The following is a 23,488-nucleotide window of genomic DNA, read 5'->3' as shown; positions in this document are numbered from 1 at the left end:
TGGACACAGCATCACCGAAAGCTGATAAATTATTTAGAAACACGAATATTAAGGTATCATTCTCCATAATCCGCAACGTTCGACAATACTTACTTCACGGAGTATACCCTAACACCACAAAAACAGAACACTGTGGAATATGTAGAATACAATTAACAGCTGCCCTGCATATTACAAAGGCAGAACAGTAAGAACTTTCCACACACAACACAGAGTGCACGCTAATGGTTTTAGACTTAACCAATCTGTCAAATCACAACAGCCAACCACATACACCTTAACAGACACTGAATGACATCCACAACAGCCTAATTACACTCCACAAAGAAAACCATGATCAATAACGATCTAGTAGAACAATTAGAAATAATGTTACACAAAATAAAGTCTTCTGAAAATATGTTGAATGAACGGAGTTCAGCAGCCACAGTTTTTCAGTAGTCCTTACAGCTGATGTCTTCCTAAAGAAACAAATGTTTAATTATGCAACCATTTGGTAACATAATCCACATTTGACATTTACGAACATTTGTTTTGTAAATGATATCCTGCACAACTAGTAATTTAATGGATTTGTATCTCCTTTGAAATAATAACACTTGCATATTTGTAGAAATACAGCATCTTTACATTTGAATTTTTTTGATTTGTTGACTTTCGTATACAGAATGTGCTGTAGAACGGAAAGTTTCTCATACTGTGCATCAAAAAACATGTATCCACCAATGGAAACAGTTTTAGTTTTGTAAACTTGCCTTTACAATTAGCCTGCTTTATAACATACCATTATGATCTTACCAGAACCACAGTTAATCTAAATCTGCAAAAATGATCTATGTAGACTGCCAGTGCACCTGTAGATGACCTCCCAGGGTTTGAAATCCATCGCGCATTGAAGTAAAATCACGAATGACTGAGGGCGATTGTTTTCTATTTCACGAAATTAACACAGTGACGGAAGAAATACTGACAAATGTGGAAAACTAGGGTAAAATATCCAGTTTTGGTTTCTTAAGAACTCAGAAAATTCGAATACGTTAAATAGTAATTCATTCATCGTTGTACTTAGAAGAGTTACTACTGAAATCATTTGATGACTAAGAATAAATAACAGGAAGGTTTTCCTTGGTTGCAAATTTCCTGCAGATAGCAGAAGCAAGAGTCACCTACCAACTTCAATATTGGTCTTTTAATTCTTTCGTGCGCTCTCAGAAAAAAAAACGTTTTTTTCTTATATAAGTGCAGTAAGTTTTGTCGAAGGCTGTAATATATCTGTAACTACCGTAAGAAATATCAGTTTTGCGCAAATAAACATTGTTTCCGGGTTCGGGTGTAAGAAATTCTGAAATTTGCGATAACAGTGACATTTCAGAGACTGTCTTCGGACTGTTGTTGTAGAACGGAGCTTGTTGATAGAAACAACATAATCACGTAACTACAGAAAACTGTATACAACTGCGACTAAACATTCGCTTCCTAATTTATAATGTGGTCTAACCATTTACAATTGTGGTGACATTAAATAAGAAGGAAAGTCATAGGAAACTCTTAAAACCATGGTACTACACTTACTGATCTCTACAATATCGTAGCAAATGGCTTATCGGCAGTTCTCGATATTAACCACCGTGATATCTCTATATTATGAAAGTTACATAGTTCAGAAAGCCCCTGTTGCAGGATCTGTATCTACGATATACATTAACATTACTTGCGTCACGCGAATGGCACCCTGAGTGATGAGAACGAAGCTCTACGCATCTAGGAAGCCCGTATCACCCCCAAAACAATAGTGAACCAATCGAGCGTCAGCCGCAAATAAGTTACCGACGTTTTCCGCAGTTCCAGTGAGGTCAACCAATGGAACTTAACAGATCCACCATACCACATCCCCTTTCGTCTGCTCTTGCTGCTCAAGTTCATATTCATTCTGCAGGTTATATTACTTTCTGGAATAAAAACCTCCAGATATATTCACAAAATATTCACCATGATCACGGTCTCTTAGACGAAATTCATTTCCTTTATTAATCCTGTCATAGCTGCCACGTTATTTACAGCATATTACGACTTCTGCTCTTACTCTGCGTGGAACTTTAATTCCAGCGTCGGTCAGTCTTCTGCGATATTTATGTGCGCTCACATTATTACAGAATACACTTCGGCACTATTGAATACAATTTAGTTCCCTCCTACACCATTTATTTTCTAAATTTTGTCCGATTTCCGTCCCAGATACCTTATTTGCTAGTTCGTTCACCACGTGCAATTTTTCTGTCTCCATCAGTGTAACGAAATGTTCCGTGAATGTCCGGTTCAGACTGACTCTCGGAAATACGGAAGCGTCCGATCCCGCCCGTCTGCTTTGACCCATGACGTCACAAATATGGCGGAAACGAAAACACACACTTTCCACAAGAAGCCTAATGACACCAACGGGACAAGCGCCGGAAATGGGGTGTTTTGGGTGGGGGGGAAACTAAATAGAAACAAATTTAGACGCCTTGCGTAGCTACAACGTGTAAGTGAAGACAGCCATGCATGAATACCCACCCACCTCCCCAGGGGTCGTAACCCCTGCAACCCATAGAAGATAAAGATGCTTCAGTAGCTGATTAGTGTTTTTTGTCTTTTAAAAAAAATCTCACGGGATAGAACGAACAGATCAGAAAGATAAATATAATAAACTAAAACAGAAATTGGAGGAAACAGATAATTAAAATAAGTGGGTCTAGTGTAGCAGGGGATACAACCCGTCGGCTTTGGACAATGACGTCACAAGTCGCCAGAGAGCAGTTTACCATTTTCGCTTTTGCTGTTATGTTTCAGTTTCGTTTTTTTACTGATTGCTTAATAAAGTGGATCTGTTTATTCTATCTCGTGAGATTTTTTTTAAAAAGCCAAAAAACACTTATCAGCCACTGAAGGGAGCTACAACACTAAGAAGAATCGCTTCTCGATTGGCGACTTGTGACGTCATTGTCCAAAGCCGACGGGTTGTATCCCCTGCTACACTAGTCCCAAATAAGTAATAAGTGTTTTTAAATTTAAAAAATCTCACGATATAGAACGAACAGATCAGAAAAGTAAATAAAATAAGATAAAACAGAACTGGAGACAGCCACACACAAACCAAACTCCGCACCGTCATGTCACACACGACAACACCCTTACGTCATGGGTCAAAGCCGACGCGTGGGATCGGACGCTTCTGTCGACCCCTGACTCTCTACACAAGCTGTAATTCCCCTCGTTCAGACTGACTCTACACAAGCTGTAATTCCCCTCACCGAACACAACACCCCCCCCCCCCCCCCCTCCACCCAGGAGTTTAAGAAATGACAGTTATCTGGATATGCGTGGAGACTAGTACATCTTCTGTTAAGATTTTTTATTCATTACGACATTGATGTTTATACAATTTTCTACGATCGTCTTTTTTTAATAATGAAATATATTCGATTCACGTTTCTTTTTGTCATCGGTTAGTCCGAAAGAGATTTCAACACGCTATTGCACTACAGTTTTGATGTGGAATTGTACGATGCTGGTCAATTCGTGACCACACTGAAGTGGTGGTGAAAAGTTATTGCTTCTCTCGACAAAAAAAGCACATGTCTAGACGTTTCTGGTTAAAACATGGGTCCTGCTTGGTGGACGTATAGATGTTATAGCAGCATACATAAAATTTCGATTTCCTGATGGAACTGCCACTGTACGGTTCTTTTAACTTACTCTAGGATCCTTCGAGCAAAGTTAACGCGAAACATTAGCAAACGAAAATTTCCAACTCAAAGACAAAATTTTATTAAAAAAAAATAGAAACTTCGAAACAAACGCTGAGGAAGAATGAAATCACTATACGTTATTCAGTTGTAGAACCCGAAGTTAAAACTAATACAACGTTTGTCAGTTTTCATTTTACGACTATGACAGTTTAGAATTCTCTTACAACAAATTTATTGCCCGTTCGAGTTGAAATTTCTTTTCTTTGGCATTGGTGTCGACTGAACAATCATCTTAAAGTAGACAAAAAGACGTTAACTGTAGATATCGAAATTGACAGGTCACATAGTCAATGTTAATACGTTATAGATCTGAAAATAACTTAATGACCAAAACCAAACAAGACGCAGTAGTCTACAAAACAGTTATCTAAACGACAGTAACGTTACTGTAAAAATTGCTGTAGTGTGCAACAGTCTTAAGGCCGAGATCTGGGACATTTCAGGAGTGTTAAGGTTTCTCGGTTTCGTTTCTTAATAAGGGCGATCGGATGTTAATCTTAAAATACATCACTCAGTTTGTAATAAATGGCTAAAAAGAAAACTGGCTAAACACATTAAATCAGAGTACTGATGTGATGCACACACGGTGTGTATAAGGGCACGACATCAGGAACTTCGTTCATTTGCAGCGACTACCCTAAAGTTATTTTGCACTGGTAAAGCGGAATTAATAGAACACATTCAGAACTACTGCAATATGTAGAACTGCAGCAAAAGATCTACAAATCAACCAATGTACACTTACTAAAAGTGATCCCCTGAGAGTTTTCATGAAAGAAAACGCAGTCTCAGTTGCAGATTTTCCTTTATAATAAGACTAGTTTCGATAAAATGTGATCACGACCACCGCCATGTCACGCAGAAACTACCTATTAAGTACTGAGTACAGCACGCTACAGAAAATGGTCACTGTATTGTACAGTCGAAAAAATGAACTATACATTAATTTTCAAATATCAGCATAGTTGCTGAATTATCTCTTAACGGATACGTCGATAGTCCTGGAGATTATATATACATATACACACACATCAGAAGCAATGTTACGAAGTCCCACGGAGCGGAGCCCGGGTCAGATGAACAGCTATAACACGTGAAAGCTGCTTTCCAGTCTCCTGCTACAGTGACGTCATTACATAAGCTGGATGCCTGATGAATTTTGGCTCTTACATATTTATTCGGTAATAGGTACGCTTTGGCGTTCCCCTTACACTCTTTGCATTTCTTTAGTTGAAGGATGACAGTCACCGCCTGTACCAAAATGCTCGTCGTAGATGTATTACCGTTTCAGTTAGCGATAAGTGCGTTCATTGTAGGCTACTACACAGATAGCTCTGTTAGCATATTTATTTTGTATTCAGATTCAGTGACTTCGCTGTGCAACTACGCTGTTACCTCCCCAACTAAAGTCGACGTCAGATTACGCTACATGTCTGTTGTCGGTTGACACAGTCACATTAAAACGAATTTATTCGGATGTAAGGAAACCGACTCTTGTTTTAAGGCAGTTAGCATTCTGATCTGTAGTCGATGTTTTCAGACAATATACATATTTTACAGGACTGGATACACAATCCTGCGAACATACACAAAGTATACGATGTTCTTGGGACACAGCAGTACCACGGTGCTCTGTGCAGCTGTAATGTTTTTTGCACGGGCAGTAGACACCTGGAAACCTATCGCGCAGTTCTCGACTTACCGTGTCGCTGGACGCGAACCGCCTCCAGCTGCGACGCCAGGAAACCAGCGAGGAGGCTCCAAGCACGGCGCTCACCGAGCGACGTAGCCCTCCGAGCGTGCTTTGCGATTGTCGGGGCATCAGCGCGACGGACACTAGGGCACACGCGATACGCGACACAACACAGCACCGGTGCAAAACAACGCGCGACTGACGCGAGGGCGATGGCCGCTGTCTTGTTCGCTGGCTTATCGACCCTTCCTATCGATAAAACTAGTCGATAGCATTAAGATTATACCACAGTCTAACATACACACTCGCGACACTCAGTATCCACGTTTACATGCGCCATATATTCCAAAAGACGAAAACCAAATTTCGGAAAACGTGTTTCGCTGTTATGTTTACATGTTAATGTCTGAAGCGGATCTGCTAGCCCAGTTAAATATGGCCATTTTGTGATTCAGCAAACACAATTGTGATTTCGCTATACATTAATATTACAGGTAGATAGCTTTATGCTCAGTCTAATATTTCTGCTTCTCCTACACTGTACAATAAGTCGCTATTAATCGAATATTCTGAAACCAAGACGTAGCTTGACAACCCAAGCACGTGTCAACACCAGTTGCGTTAAAATTAGAGGGAAAATCGATCACGGAATTGGAAATTCTGCAACTGGAACCGTATTTCCGGAACAGATTTTGAAGTGTTTACTTGAGCGCCCAGAAGCCGTCTTGGGAAGTCAGTTTACGGATTCCGGTTTTGGGAGCCCCATGTAAAGGGCGTGACTGCTGTAAAAGCTGGTGTGACACTAGCACCCCAAGCTGCGAGAAAGCAACCCTAAAATTAAAGTTTGTTTTTAATTATTTTTCTAGTTAATTAGCGAAGTAGTTATTACATTTTAGCGTTCCGAGCATTAGTAAATTATCAAATGACATGAATGATTGTGAAATAATGTAAAACAGCCGAATTTCCCTAATTCAGACATAAGCTAGACCTTAATGGTGAAGAAATACTTCCGAATATGCACATAACTGCAGCTTCCTCCAGTGAAAACAGGAGGATATAAACACATATTTCATACACGAGAAGAACATATTTCTTTTGTTATCTGCTCTTATTATGATAGGCTCTTTCCTTGACACATAACTTTGTAGGGAGCCAAATGTTTCACACAGTCTCACACTTCACTCGACTTTCTGATAGATAAATATTTTTGTAAACGTAATTGCTTTTGCCTCAAAGGTAAATGTGTTGAAGATTATTGCACTCTGTGCCTCGAATGCATCAACATTTGTGGAATTGGTTTCTTCTGTGTTGGCGCTGCAGTCTGGAACCGCAAGACCGCTACGGTCGCATGATCGAATCCTGCCTCGGGCATGGATGTTTGTGATGTCCTTAGGTTAGTTAGGTTTAACTAGTTCTAAGTTCTAGGGGACTAATGACCTCAGCAGTTGAGTCCCATAGTGCTCAGAGCCATTTGAACCATCTTCTGTGTTGGGAAACAATTTTGTTCTTTTGTTTTCACGTCTGTGTGGTTTTTCCTTCAGTTACAGTTGTGGTAGATCATCTACTGCAAACGTAGGTTTGCGTTCCGTATACGTTTCCTGTTTTTGACGTTCACAGATTTCACTGGAATTGTAATGAAGAAAACTTCACGTTTTTGAATAGATACACAACAGCTTTCTGCGAAAGATCTGGTCTTTTGCTGTGTACTAGCAATTTTTTATTCTTAAAAACCACTGCATGCTCCAGTAAATATCTGTGGGTTACAGGAAAATCGTAAATAAACTGTTCTAATTGTAGCGGTTCACGTCTCCTAGGGTCGTTACGAAACCTCTTCCTGTTGTTGATGCAATTTATCGCGCTACAGACGGTCCCGTTCCTAAAAACCACTCTATAGACCAATATAAACAATTACCATTTGATTTCACTTCTACGAGATCTCGCCGAACGCAACAGTGTAATTTCCTGGAAGCTTGGCGCGCTGCAATCGCAGTGGGTAAAAAAAAAAAAAAAAAAAAAAAAAAGACGGAGTGTCGCGACTGTTACGTTAGACTGTGATTATACGCAGTGCCCTCTATCTAAAATCGATGTCTAACTCGAGCTGTCTGGTCCAGTGATCTCTGCACTGTCTGGATGTAGAAGTCTGGCCTCTGACAATGGGACCGCACCTACACGCCATAGCCGGTTTCGTCCAGGTTGATGGTGTATGCAGGGTTCGCCCAGGAATGAAAGTACGATATTGTAGTGTCTGTGTTTATTAGAAGTACGATGCAATATTCCTTCTGGACAGGCACTGCGGCAACTACAGCCGTTGCGAAATACAGGACATATATTCGCAGGTGCGAATACGGGCAAGCTCCAACTATAGAATGGAATGACGATACTGAAAATTTTTGCCGCATCGGGACTCAAGCCTGGATTTCTTCCTTGTCGCGAGTGGTCGCCGTAACCATTTCGGCATCCTTGCAGGCTTCACGGTCATCTTCCTTCGGACATGCATGCTTGCCCGACTGTGATTACACGTCAGTGACACATGGACGCCGACATATGGAGGTTTGAGTCTGGCTGTGAAGACTGCACGGATAGCCGGTATGGTTAAGGTGACTGCTCACGACAAGCGCGAAATACGGGTTCGAGTCCCTACCCGGCAAATATTTTCAGTGTCGCCATTCTGTTCTACAGTCGGAGGCAGCCCATACTCACACTTGAGAATATATTTCCTGTAGAAATAAAAGTGGCCAACGGTTTATGTATGTACAGAGTGACAGTTATTGAATTAAAAGGAAAGAAAAACGTAAATTAGTTACAAACTAAGGCGTGCACATAGTTTATTCAACATGTAAACGTTACTACAGATATTCGGATTTAGGTTATGCCATGTTCGATACGTCTGACATCTTTGGCGATTATGTGGCGCAGACGAATAGCGAAATTCTGCATGACCCTCTGAAGCGTCGGAACATGGGTGTTTTCAGGAGGAGTTATTGCTGTACACCTCGTCTTTCAAATATCCTCAGAAAAAGAAGTCGCATGTGTTGAGATCCAGAGAATATGGCGGCCAACAGAGGCCCATGGCAGTGGCCTCTTGGTACCCCAGAGACAGAATACGGTCCCCAAAGTGACCCTCCAGCACATCAAACACTCTCTTGCTTCGATGGGATCGAGCTCCGTCTTGCCTGAACCACATCTTGTCGAAATCTGGGTGACTTTGCATAATGGGAATGAAACTATCTTCCAAAACCTTCACGTACCATTCGGTAGTCACCGTGCCATCGAGCAATGTCGCACCGATTATTCTGGGACTCGACGTTGCACATCATACATACACCCCTTGAGGGCGAAGAGACTTCTCGATCGCGTAATACTGTTTCTGAGTCCCCCAAATGTGCCAATTTTGCTTATTGACGAATCTATCCAAATGAAAGTGGCCTTCGCCGCTAAATAAAACCAAGCATGCACGTACTAATTCCCCTCTCATGCCCCAGACAAACCGTGTAGTTTGAACGTCCTAACGCAAACCGTTCAGAAGTTAAGATCATTTTATTTCGTATAGTTCACTAATTGTCACCCTGTATATATTTCATTTAGTTCAATAATTGCCACCCTTTATACACTCCTGGAAATTGAAATAAGAACACCGTGAATTCATTGTCCCAGGAAGGAGAAACTTTATTGACACATTCCTGGGGTCAGATACATCACATGATCACACTGACAGAACCACAGGCACATAGACACAGGCAACAGAGCATGCACAATGTCGGCACTAGTACAGTGTATATCCACCTTTCGCAGCAATGCAGGCTGCTATTCTCCCATGGAGACGATCGTAGAGATGCTGGATGTAGTCCTGTGGAACGGCTTGCCATGCCATTTCCACCTGGCGCCTCAGTTGGACCAGCGTTCGTGCTGGACGTGCAGACCGCGTGAGACGACGCTTCATCCAGTCCCAAACATGCTCAATGGGGGACAGATCCGGAGATCTTGCTGGCCAGGGTAGTTGACTTACACCTTCTAGAGCACGTTGGGTGGCACGGGATACATGCGGACGTGCATTGTCCTGTTGGAACAGCAAGTTCCCTTGCCGGTCTAGGAATGGTAGAACGATGGGTTCGATGACGGTTTGGATGTACCGTGCACTATTCAGTGTCCCCTCGACGATCACCAGTGGTGTACGGCCAGTGTAGGAGATCGCTCCCCACACCATGATGCCGGGTGTTGGCCCTGTGTGCCTCGGTCGTATGCAGTCCTGATTGTGGCGCTCACCTGCACGGCGCCAAACACGCATACGACCATCATTGGCACCAAGGCAGAAGCGACTCTCATCGCTGAAGACGACACGTCTCCATTCGTCCCTCCATTCACGCCTGTCGCGACACCACTGGAGGTGGGCTGCACGATGTTGGGGCGTGAGCGGAAGACGGCCTAACGGTGTGCGGGACCGTAGCCCAGCTTCATGGAGACGGTTGCGAATGGTCCTCGCCGATACACCAGGAGCAACAGTGTCCCTAATTTGCTGGGAAGTGGTGGTGCGGTCCCCTACGGCACTGCGTAGGATCCTACGGTCTTGGCGTGCATCCGTGCGTCGCTGCGGTCCGGTCCCAGGTCGACGGGCACGTGCACCTTCCGCCGACCACTGGCGACAACATCGATGTACTGTGGAGACCTCACGCCCCACGTGTTGAGCAATTCGGCGGTACGTCCACCCGGCCTCCCGCATGCCCACTATACGCCCTCGCTCAAAGTCCGTCAACTGCACATACGGTTCACGTCCACGCTGTCGCGGCATGCTACCAGTGTTAAAGACTGCGATGGAGCTCCGTATGCCACGGCAAACTGGCTGACACTGACGGCGGCGGTGCACAAATGCTGCGCAGCTAGCGCCATTCGACGGCCAACACCGCGGTCCCTGGTGTGTCCGCTGTGCCGTGCGTGTGATCATTGCTTGTACAGCCCTCTCGCAGTGTCCGGAGCAAGTATGGTGAGTCTGACACACCGGTGTCAATGTGTTCTTTTTTCCATTTCCAGGAGTGTATATTGGCGTGGCTCGCGCGAGGCATGAGTCATTTACGTTAGTGTTGTTGCAAGGCAGCGGCTGGCACAGCGGAAAGAGAACAGAACAGTAATTCGAAGCTCGTGGGGTCGAATTACTTATACTGCAAAGAAACCAAAATGAGGCTGAGTATTTCGTAAACGGCATTAAAATGGAGGGCAAAGGAAAATTTGGGATGGCAAATAAATTTTCGTCAGGGGATTGTAAGGCGTACACGAGAACTTCGTATCTTAAATTATACACTTTTATTATTTTACAGGTGATCGCTTCCACGTGCTGGGGTGATATTCATCGTAAAAACAGGAGAAGCAGTAATTGTCTAGGCATCTTGCGCTCCGCATTTTACAACTAGGTACTTGGTTACTTGAAAATATCAGTAGGAAAATAAACTTGGTTCACATTCATTTGCCAGCAAACTAAGCGCAGAGGATGCTCGTAGGTAGCACACAGCGCCTTTTGCACGTCCACCGCGGCGCTCGAGGGTCACAGCACCAAGTTAAGACACCTGAAGATGGGCGTTTAAGAGCCGGAAACCGGTCATGTGATAATAAAAAGAACTTTACAACTGTAGCGGTATTTTCAACCTCTGGTATAATGCTCAGTTGGGGATGTTCCTCCAACAGTATTGTTTGTACATTTATCTAGATAACATACTTAAGTAACTAACATTGCAAGATCATAGGTTAATGTAATCGCAAGGTAAGCCACTGCAAGCGTGAAGCTCTGGTACATTTATAAACGATGTAATCGCCAGACTGTTGAATCCAAGCGTGCGTGCGTGCGTTGCTGCTTTGTACAGTTGACAGATGTCACTTTTGTGGGATGGAATTGTATGCCTGTTGCACTTGGTCAGTCAATACAGGGGCGGTTAATGCTGTTAGTGGACGACTCTGGAGTTCTTATCCGATGATGTGATCGACTGGAGAGAAATCTGGTGATCGAGCTGACCAAGGCATCTTGTCGCCACTCTATAGAGCATATTCGGAAAAGCGGTATATGAGCTAGCGTAATCCCGTTCGAAAGTACCCCCTTGAATGCTATTCATGAATGGCTGCGCAACAGATCGAATCACCAGATTGACGTACAGATTTGTAGTCACGGTGCGTGGGATAACCACTAGACCGCTCCTGTTGTCATACGAAATTGCGCCCCACACCATAGCTCCAGACGCCGTTCCACTGCATCTACGAGGGTAATTCCAAAAGTAAGGTCTCCTGTTTTTTTAAAGTACAGAATTCTATTTGTTGGTCACACTGTTATGAAGAGTGCTTCACGCGCTGTGTGTAAACATGCGCACGCCGCGCTGAGGCGCTCAGTCTTGGCTTGGCAGCCGTTGAGAATGGAGCTCCCGTTGGATGTTACCGCCAGGTGCGAATTGCTCGCAGTTATTCAGTTTTTGAACGCAAAGGAGACTGCGCCGATTGAAATCCATCGCCAATTGACGGAAGTGTATGGTGAGTCGTGCATGGATGTCAAAAATGTTCGTAAGAGGTGTAGAGAGTTTGCACCTGGTCGGACCGAAATTCACGACGAACAAAGGAGCAGGAGACCGTCGATTTCTGAGGAGACAGTGTTGAAGGTTGAGCAAAGCATGCGTGAACATCTGCGGATCATCCTGGATGATCTCTGCACATTGGGTCCTGAGGTTTCCCGAAGCACCGCTCACAGAATTTTAACGGACACATTGCACTACAGGAAGGTGTGCGCAAGATGGGGCCAGGCATGCTGACTGAGGACCACATGCGGCAACGAGTTGATGCTTCCCACGCGTTTCTTCACCGCCTTGCATCCGAACAGGATAACTTTCTGGACTCAGTTGTCGCGGGTGACGAAACCTGTGCGTACCACTTTACACCTGAGACCAAGCAACAATCACGCCAGTGGCGGCATCCTTCTTCGCCAAATCCGCGGAAATTCAAACAAACACAGTCTGTCGGTAAAGTCATGACAACCGTTTTTTGCGATCGGAAAGGGGTATTGTTTGTCGACTTTATTCCCACTGGGGCCACAATTAACGCTGACAGGTACTGTGAGACTCTGAAAAACTCAAACGGGCAGTTCAGAACCGGAGAAGAGGAATGTTGAGCAAGGGCGTACAGATTCTCCATGACAACGCTCTCCCACACATCGCTCGGCAAACCGTTGCTCTCCTACAATAGTTTCAGTGGAACATAATCACCCACCCACCCTATAGTCCTGACTTGGTGCCCAGTGACTATCACCTGTTCCCTAAGTTAAAATAACACTTTGCCGGAAAGCGATTCAACTCCGACGACGAGGTGAAAGAAGAGTTTCATAACTTTCTGAACAGCATGGCGGCAAGCTGGTATGGCATGGTCATACAAAAACTGCCACAGCGTCTACAAAAAGGCATTGACAGAAATGGTGATTATGTCGAAATAGCTAAATGTTCAAGCTGTAAACTGATGTAAACCATTGTAGAAATAAACAGGTTTATGTACTTATAAAAAAATAGGAGACCTTCCTTTTGGGATTACCCTCGTAGTATGCAGTCAGATTGGTTGCAGGTCCTCAACTGACTACCTTTTACCCAACATGCGGCCATCATTAGCAACGAGGTAGAACCAGCTTTTATCATAAAACACAACAGACTTCCACCCTGCCCTCTAATGACTTCTCGCTTGACACTACTGGTTTGGGGTCAGTGGAACGCACACTACGGGGCGTCTGGCTTTGAGCTGCACTTGGAATACAATTTGTTGTGCCGCTATGGTGCCACTCAAACCACTGCTGTGGATGCTGTAGGATGCGCCGCAGCCATAAGCCGATCAGCGTGGTCTTCCCTGTCGGCACCACAACGTGGCCGTCGGGAGCTCCGACTCCTTGCTACAGTACATTCTCGTGATCACCGCTGCCGGCAGTCATGAACAGTGTCTACATTCCTGACAAGTTTTTCTGCATTATCGTAGAAGGAACATACAACGTCTGGTAGCCCTATCACACGACCTCGTTCAAACTCAGTATGGTGTTGGTAATGGCGTCTTTGTCGCCTTAAAGCCATTCTTGACTTACATCAATTCACCACGTTCATTCTCGAAGGTAACTAACGCTCACGACCGTTAGAGCATGTATTTAAAGAAAGCCATATGCATCCTCATAGTGGCGCAACTAGCGCCAGGCTTATGCTACTGGTGCGAGGTGTAAATAAACCTCATCTTTCAAATGTAAAAACACGCCTGCAAACTTTTTTTAATATCGCACAGCTGTTTCTTGGTGTTTCGATTATTTTTTTCGTCTGTGTATTTTGACGGAGTCACTTGTTCATCTTCACTAGTGTGAAACACATCTCCTCTATTGAACAAATGTTTATAGCTGTTAAGGCATATGTTCGAGAGTCCAGGTTTACTACATATTTCTTCTTGTTTTGGTTCATACTTCCACCTCTGAATGCTGCCTAACCTACAGTTTTAGCAACAACGGTACCTTTATATTCCACTGTCAGTGAAATCAAAACGATTTCGCTTATTACTTTCGACTCGTTTGTTTGCGGTGCAGGGACCCTTTCTTAAAATCGATATGTTTATCCTTCTCCATCGTCCTAGAAAGTTTGTCACAGCACTATAGAATCCCCCTACGCTGATAATTATTGAACTATTTGAAATAAAATCGTCATGTCTGCTCAACAGTTTGCGTTAGAACGTTCAAACTGCACTGTTGGGCGTGGGGCATGATGGAAATTAGTATGCGCATTCTTAGTTTAGTTTAACGACGAAGTCCACTTTCATTTGGATGGATTCGTCAATAAGCAAAACTGGCGCATTTGGGAGACTGAGAATCAGCATTTCGCGATCGAGAAGCCTCTTCTCCCTCAACGGCTGAGTGTGTGGTGTGCAACGTCCAGTCACGGCATAATCTGTGCGATATTTCTTTATGACACGGTAATGTAATGAGCGTATGGCACTGGTGGCCGGGAGACCCCTCGCGGGGCCGTTCGGCCGCCGCTCCACAAGTTCTTTAACGCCACGGCGACTTGCGAGTGAATGAGGATGAAATGATGATGAAAGACACACAGCACCCAGTCATCTGGAGGCAAAGAAAATCCCTGACCCCGCCGGAAATCGAACCCGGCCGCGGACTATGACACGGTGACTACCGAACAGTACATGAAGATTTTGGAAGATGATTTCATCCCCATTATCCGAAGTGACACTGATTTCGACAAGATGTGCTTCATGCAAGGCGGAGCTCGATCCCATCGAAGCAGGAGAGTGTTAGATGTCTTGGAGGAGCACTTTGGGTACCGCATTCTGGTTCTGGGGTACCCAGAGGCTGCTGGCTTGGGCCTCAATTGGCCACCTTATTCTCCAGATCTGAACACATGCGACTCCTTTTCGTGGGGCTACTTAAAGAAAAGGTGTACAGCAATAACCCCAAAACCATTGCTGAGCTGAAAGCAGCCATTCAGGTGGTCATCGACAGCATCGGTATCGCGACACTTCAGCTGGTCATGCTGAAATTCGCTATTCGTCTGCGCCATATCATAGCCAATGATGGCAGACAAATGCAATATGCTACAACTAATGTCGAATGTATGTGGTGACGCTTACATCTGCAATAAAGCGTGTCCAGGTCGTAGTTTGTAACTAACTTACGCTTTTTTTCATATAGTTCAATAATTTTCACCCTGTGCACACATTTTCAGGCGTTGGTGCCCATAACTTTGAGGCTCTGTAGTGTCGTTGGATGACGTTCCCGGAGATAGGTTCCTGTGTAAAACCTGACCTACTAAGTCCCCTAGACAACCTCTAGAAGTGTGTAACACCAATTGTGAAGCACCCTGTATAATGTGAACAGTAAGGACGCTATCACACTTTTCTGAGGTACATTTTACGACGCATTTTCTTTTTGACGTCGTACTGGACTCTTTCCGTTGGTCTGGATTCTTTCAGTCGCATATTCATCCCGATATCCCATAGACACGTATTTTATTTATTAAGCAGAGGCTGTACGATTCTACCCATTGTTTTAGGAAATTCTAGGAACGAGGCATGAACCTGTATTCCGCTACCTACAGTCTTATGAATCTGGTGAGTGAATTGAGGAAGATGAGTTTCACCACTCAGTGCATGCCATATCGGGTTTAGTTTCCATAGAGGAGGTTACTCGTCCCCGAAGCAGTATATGTACAAGGTGGCCATAAACCGTCTGAGAAGCTTGTAAGAGTGTTTACAAGAAAATTTGATTCGTTGCTCGGTTTTGCAGTTTAATTAGCTTTGAAATTAGCCAATCAGATTGTTGTGCATGCAAAATTCTAGCAGCCCATCAGAGACGGTGTTGCCAAACAATTTCACCGCTTGGTTAGCTGAAATTTAACAAAAAAGACCGGGTTCGATCCTTGCTACTGTCAAATGCAATATCTAAATTTTTGTATCGCATTCTTGTCCGTTTTTAGGTAACCAAACGAAGACTCCTCAACTTCCATAGTTCCCTATGTGTCCAATCTTCTTCCTAAAGGCCCCTTGAGTTCACTGTAGCATTAACACCTTGCGTCTTCCACGTCACAGTCGATCACCGTGTACTGGTTGCGTACGGGCTGAGGCTAGACATCACTCGGGTGTGACCGCTACTTCTCGCCAGTACTCTCTAACGAGTGACATTTCATTTAGCACTGCGATGCACCATTTCCCGGTTGACAGAATCATGTGTCAGCGCCGACAGAATCATGTGTCAGCGCTGTTTACCCTTCGCTATTTGTTCGTGGTATAAAAGAAGTTCCTAGGTCCATTGGCTGTTTGTACGAATGGAGGCAGCCTAGCGATCAATCGTCATATGCCTTGAAAATAGCAGGAGTGACAGAAGAAAAGAATAAAAACTGTCAATATCTGTTGTTGAATTTGTGAAGAAAAAGGGGAGCAGAAACGAAAATTAGAACAGTTGCGTAGTCAGCCGGCACTGCAGATTTGTGATGGAAAGACATTACAACACGATGCACAAAGAAAGAGTTAGTTGAAAATGAACGAGAAAAAAATTACAGCGGTCGACAAACGGAATTCACTGTTCTGTATATCAAGAAGCATTTTGTACTAAATTTTCAGGCCTGGAATACGTGATAAAACTGCTGGGACGAACAGTAAATTTTCTAAAGCCGCATGCCTTATTCGACTGCCAGTTTCGACAGTTTTCGACGGAACTGAGCGAAGACTATTGAGAGATCATGTACTACTGTAAAGCGATTATCTCAAGGAGCTTGCCTGAAACCATTTTTATATTTAAGACCCGCTGCTGTTGAATTTATGAAGAAAAAAAGAAGAGCTGGAACAAAAATTAGAACATCCGGAATGGATCGCACACCCCCACATTTTAAGTAGACTTGACCGCACAATGCCCACAGTAAGACACTGATAGGTCAGAAACTACTTATTTATGATTTGGTATGGGTGCATTTAGAAAGAAAATAGCGTTGTGGAAGGGTTCAATGTGGCCTTGAAATACTTAAAAGGATAACTGTCTAAGCATTTTGAGGACAACGCCAGTCTCACATCTGTTTTCGAAACCGTTTCCCTTTTCATTTGAATGTGGTGCTTTTCAGACGGAAATTTCTGCCTTGCACAGTAATTTTCTTTTAAAATATAAATTATTTTACATTAAAACTCTCCAGGAATTTTACGATGTTTTCCTTGGGAAGAGATTCCACGTCTGCATAATGGAAATGCAAATGTGATAAAATATTTCAATGAATATATGTGTAAGAAAGATTCTTTGGGTTGTGAAACTAAGTAAATCACGATTAAATGGCAATTTGAGCGCGAAAACATTTGAAATTGTGTGCATCGGTCCGTATGCCGACAGTCTATACCAAATAAAAATTATATTATGTCTTCAGAGAGCCAAAACTTATTAAATAATACTGAAAATTTGTTTTGTTTGTGGTCTATTTTATTGAGAAATGTGAAACCAAATCGTACACAGAGGGACTGCATTACCATTTAAATGTGGTGCGTGTGCAGTTTCCCCCTCCTGCTCTTCCTCACACTTACACAGTGTGGTGTGACAGTGGGGGAAGTGTACCGCTACGCAACCTGTGGCCACTAGTTGTCATCCATTAAGTTTAAATGGCTGTATAAACTTAATATTTTGCAATCTATGTCATTGAGAATATTGTCTATCTCTCCTATAATTTTCCACATTATTTCATTTCTGACATGTTCCAGTCTAGAGGTGCTACAGCTTCCTCTCCATCTAAAGAGACGTCTGTTTATTTTTCGCCTTTTTGATTGGCTAGCTCCCATATTTCAGTGTTTTGTGATTGATACTTCCATGATGCACATGTACAGCAAGATGTTTGTCTTCTTTGTAATTTTCTGACTCCATAGCAGCTAGCGAAGTTCGTTAATCACTCTTTTCCCAGGCCTAATTTTATTTGTGATGCCTTAAGTGCTTCTTCTATTTGTTGTAAAAGTGATGCCGAAGTATTTAAATGTAAGATTTTTTAATTTTGCAGAATCCCACATTCATCTTCACCAGCTACCATGTATCTCGTCTCTTTTGTATTTATTGGCAGGCCCCATTCTCAGATTCTCAGTACTCTCCTCGTAATTTCCCGAACATGTAATACGGGTCATCTTTGTCCCCTGCTATCAGGATCTAATCATCGACGAAGAGTAAACAGTATTTCTTGTTCTATGGGCATTCCCATTTGACGACATTTTCTCTTCCAGTTTTCCAAAACTCGTTCTTAGTATACTTTAAATAAAGTCGTTATGTACGGAGAATTTCTGGGGAATTTTGATAACTATTTCAAACACATTGTTGCACCCCTCATACACGTTTCTTTCTGCCTAGACGTACCTAATACCTATACCAAAATTCTGCATTGCTGCACGCACTGGGACTGTATCGTTCGCCTTCTGCAGATCAACAGATGTTAAGCGGACGGTCATTCACGTTTCTGGCCACTTTACAATGAGGTGTTCAAGAGTGAATTCTTAAGCGTCATAATGTGAGAGCACAAAATCCACAGCCTTCTAACATTCTGCGTGGTGTCTCTATGTTCTAAGTCGTGTCTCCCTACCACTTTCACGCAACGACGCTCTGAGCGTGTTTCTAGGAAATTGACTAGTTTGAACCTGGGACCAGTTGCTGGTAAGGAGAAGCCAGACCACACATGACATTTAGAGTTCAGAAGAGTTCAGTGAGACTAGCGATGATACAGTGAAATACTTAATGATTTCAGCGTCAGCTCCACTGCACTCCCTGTAAACGAATCTTAATACTAACTAAATTTAGTGGAAGGGGTTCAAGGCTTTCCTATTTTTAGTTAGCTGGTAAAATAACGTCGAAAAAGCAGTGAAGTTTACCACTGGAATATTTTCACAAAACATTGTTTATAAATTGTATTATTGATAAAAGGAAATATTTTAATACAGGATGATAAAAACCAACTGTGTTCAACAAAAATGTGAACGAATATTCCCTGAATGGGTTTCCAAGTTCTATAATGGATCGAAGGATGACCTATGCCATATCACATCTAGAATATAGGTTTAAATTAAGTTTCATAAAAGAGAAAACTATCAAAAATGGTCTACAGTGACCCTCAATTATCTTTAATTACTTATCTAACTTGTCGTAAATTACAGTGGCTGATGTGGCTTCTCAATATATATATAACAGAAAAATTATCATGTTTCAGATTCTAACTTCAAGTAGCAAATGTGAATACCACAAAGTTTAATTGACGATCGACACGAGTATTACGTAAAAAGGGGATGTAACAGATGAGACTTCTGCAGTTCTGAGTGAAGCCTTATGCGCTCTTATGCGGCATCGTGTGCGTTCATTACCTTGTTGGTGGTTAGGTAGCGTCAGGGACAGCTGGTGGCGCAGCTCCACACACCTCACTGTCTCGGTAGCAACTCTCTCGAACTTATCCTTACTACTGTTTACCGAAGTTGGTTTAGGAAAAGATATCTGGCTGTGTTTTCAACTGACCAGTTAGCGTCTCAATGTTAACCTTAAGCTCCACCTACAAAAATTCTGTCCATCCAATGAGAAACGTTATACTTTTCATGGTGGGGCAATGTTTTTAATGTTTGCTACGTGTCAAAGACGCGTATAGTCTCCCGCTAAAACTTGCAGCTGGTGTGGCCCTTTTAGTGTTATCGTAAGATCTATACTGTTCTTCTGGAGGGCTCTATCTTTTAACATGATCTGGGGGATGGACCTCTTGGCGGTCGGCCGGAATTGCGGGTATCCCATTATCCCACTCTTATCGTAAGGCCTTCTATCCTACACAGCTCTGCTCTCGACTTCTGTTCTCGTTTCTCCCCTCGAAACTGCGTCTGTTTCACGGTGGGAAGGTATGACATGCATTTAGACATTCTTGTGTTAGTCTGTTGTATCCCATTTGCTCACTCGTTGATCGTATTACTTTGGTTAATTTTATGTCAGGATTTATTCGGAGCTATGTGACATATTGCCGGATTTGCTATCACATCAGGGTTTTCATGGAAGGTGTTGGATTTGCCTGACACCTTACAGCCTGTAAACAAAGATTCAGTCTATTTCACAAGACGATGTCTCCTACGTGAACAACGATACAAACTTCAGGTGAATTTTAACTTATGCAGTGAAGGCAGAAGTTGATCTCGATGACAGTTATAAGTTGCCAGTTCATTAGGTTGCCGCTAGAAGTCCCTGTGCCGCAGGTCGTTCACTCTCTCTCTTACTACTTTGTTCACTAACCAGTGGCTGTAAGACAGCAACAAAAGGTGTTTTTCGCTCTCGATTAAAATAGATGGAATTCAGTTACAATTATCCGGCTTGATTTCCGTTGAGAATACCGCACTGTCCTACATCCCAAGGCGTTCGATGATCGTACCAATCGTTTCAAGATACTGGTCCGCTGAAATAGCATACGATTGTTTCGTAGAACACTCCCTTCTATTTGCTCCACACCCCCCGCCCTCCCCACCCTATTATCAGAAACTTTGGCTGAACAGCGGCGCGACTTGTCAATAGCAGTGAATGCAGTACATCCACACATCCAAAAAAGTGCTTCACGACTTTGATTACTGTTAGTACGTTTGTTGCGCGTCCGTTCGAAGATTCAATGAATATTTGTGAAGCGTAAAATAAAAATTTATTGCTGGTAAAAAGTGCCCTAAGTTGTATGAGCATGCATGTAAAAGATATACCCTTTTACAATCTGATGGTGTTTAAGAAAATAAAAATTTGGTGCTTCTATGTATAAGTTAAAAATCACTCCACGTTTGTGTTTTAATTCGTGTTAAGTTACAGTCCCAAGAAATATGATGAGTCTTTATGTAACACCTTGTACTCTGTAATAGGAAAACTTTGGAAGAACTACTTACCTTGGTGAAAATGGTGCTACGTTGAATACTTGTAACATAGCTGTGTACCGACATTGGACTCACATCTGGAAACTGTCTTCGGTGTATGATTCTGGTAATAACTTTCATATAAACTGCTTACATCCACGTATGGAACCTTGGGATTGGTTACTCAGTCTGATGGCAGCGAGGTCATCGGCCCCATCGGATTAATAATGTTTTCCGCAGCAGGAGGCGAAACACGTCACTGAGGAAGTAGCAAACTGCAAAATGTGTCCCAAGGTAGCAATATCAGAATTTGAAACTAATCGACTTGGTGGTCATTAAAAGCATCAGACGTTGGAATTCTAAATGAAAGAGGAAGATGATAGTAGGAAGACAAATATCTTTCATGCAAAGGCGGTGTACGGACAAAAAAAAAGGACCCATATTGTCAGAGTGCGAAAAAAAAGGACCTATATTGTCAGAGTGCGTCATGCGTCATCGCCTAGCAATCACACAGGTTTCATAAATTAATAAATTACTGTAAGCTACAAACCTACGGCAGCCATGTTGAAACCCAAACAGCTACCCATAAACAGTTATTCTGTTGCGCTGTATTAAATAAGTGAAAACCAAGTGCTGAATTTGTAGTCTCTCGCTGTTATCTCACACAAATATTCCCCTTTTACAGTATCTGTGGGAGTATGTTATAACATCCGTGATCGGTATATACCATGGAGGCAAAAAGGAAGCGAGTTGCCATTATGCCACAAACTTCAAGCTGACGTTCGTTATCTTAAGTGGCTCAATACATTTCACCGCACTGATACCTCCTCACCGCGGTGATACTTCCCCGTGATGACACTTTGACGTGCCTGTGCCCAGTTCGACCGTTGAGGATATCTTTCGACTTTTGCGGTCGTATCCCAAATGCCATCTGGTGCTTTGTGTGGTGATGTAGTTGTTTCTTAAAAAATGCCAGCTTGCGTCATTTACAATTGTACTAATCGATCGGAGAACGAAACTGTCGTTCTACGGACCGGAGCGCTGAATATCAGATCCTTTAATCGGGCAGGTAGGTTAGAAAATTTAAAAATGGAAACAGATACTGTAGGTTGAAGTTACGCAGATGATGAAGAGATTGAAGAAATGTATGATGCGATAAAATAAATTATTCAGATAGATAAGGGAGACGAAAATTTAGTAGTCAAGAGGGACTGGAATGCGACTGGAAGAAAAGGCTGAGAAGGAATAGTAATAGGTGAATACCGACTGGGGGTAAGGAATGAAAGGGGAAGCCGCGTGGAAGAATTTTGCGCAGAACATAACTTTATCATAGCTACCACTTGGTTTAAACATCATGAAAGAAGGTTGTATACGTGGAAGAGGTCTGAAGACACTGGAAGGTTTCAGATACATTATATAACGGTAAGACAGTGATAGAGGAACCAGGTTTTAAATTGTAAGATATTTCCAGGGGCAGAGATGGATTCTGATCACAATTTATTGATTATGAACTATAGATTTAAACGGAAGAAACTCCAAAAAGGCAGGAATTTAAGGAGATGGGACCCGGATACACTGAAAGAATCAGAGGTTGCAGAGAGTTTCAGAAAGAATATTAGTGAACGATTGGCAAGAACAGGGAAAAGAAATAAAGTACAAGAAGAATAGGTAGCCTTGAGAGATGAAACAGTGAAGGCAGCAGAGGGTCAAGTACGGAAAAATAGACCAGGGCTAGCAGAAATCCTTGCGTAACGTAAGAGATACTAAATTCAATTGATGAAAAGAGAATATATAAAAATGCAGTAAACGAAGCTGGCGAAAAGGAATAAGAACATCTAAAATGAGATCGACAGGAACTGCGAATGGTTAAGCAGGGATGGCTAGAGGACAAATGTAAGGATGTAGAAACATGTATCACTAGGGGTAAGATAGATACTGCGTACAGGAAAATTAAAGAGACCTTTGGAGAAAAATAAACCACCTGTATGATTATCAAGAGCTTAGATGGAAAAGCCGTCCTAAGCAAAGAAGGGAAAACAGAAAAATGGAAGGAGTATATAGAGGGTCTATACAAGAGCAATGTACTTGAGGGCAATATTATGGAAATGGAATAGGACGTAGATGAAGATTAAATGGGATATATGATACTGCATGAAGATTTTGACAAAGTACTGAAAGATCTAAGTCGAAACAAGGCCCCGGGAGTAGACAACATTCCATTAGAACTACTGATAGCCTTGGGAGATCCAGTCCTGACAAAACTCTACCATCTGGTGAGCAAAATGTATGAGACAGGCGAAATACCCTCAGACTCAAGAAAAATATAATAATTCCAATTCCAAAGAAAGCAAATATTGACAGCTGTGAAAATTACCAAACTATCCGTTAAATAAGTCGCGATTGCAAAATACTAACACGAATTGTTTACAGACGAATGGAAAAACTGGTAAAGCCGACCTCGGGGAAGATCAGTTTGGATTCCGTAGAAATGTTGGAACACACATGGCATTACTGACGCTACAACTTATCTTAGAAAATAGATTAAGGAAAGGCAAACCTACGTTTCTAGCATTTGTAGACTTAGAGAAAGCTTTTGACAATGTTGACTGGAATACTCTCTTTCAAATTCTGAAGATGGCAGGGGTAAAATACAGAG

At 42.7% G+C, this 23,488-nt stretch overlaps 1 protein-coding gene across 1 annotated transcript in view; it reads right to left on the bottom strand.

Annotated features, from left to right (window-relative positions):
• The window catches only part of LOC124734405 (leucine-rich repeat extensin-like protein 3), a 73,830-nt gene extending 68,220 nt beyond the window's left edge, over positions 1-5,610 (bottom strand). The window contains 1 exon segment of the mRNA XM_047248535.1: positions 5,491-5,610. Coding sequence (XP_047104491.1) covers positions 5,491-5,610 — 120 coding nt within the window.
• Between the last annotated feature and the right edge of the window lie 17,878 nt (positions 5,611-23,488).

This window comes from Schistocerca piceifrons, chromosome 1 (genome assembly GCF_021461385.2).
Source record: "Schistocerca piceifrons isolate TAMUIC-IGC-003096 chromosome 1, iqSchPice1.1, whole genome shotgun sequence".
Lineage (NCBI taxonomy): Eukaryota > Metazoa > Arthropoda > Insecta > Orthoptera > Acrididae > Schistocerca > Schistocerca piceifrons.
The sequence above is the reverse complement of the archived record's forward strand: the minus strand, read 5'-3'. Positions and strand labels throughout refer to the sequence as shown.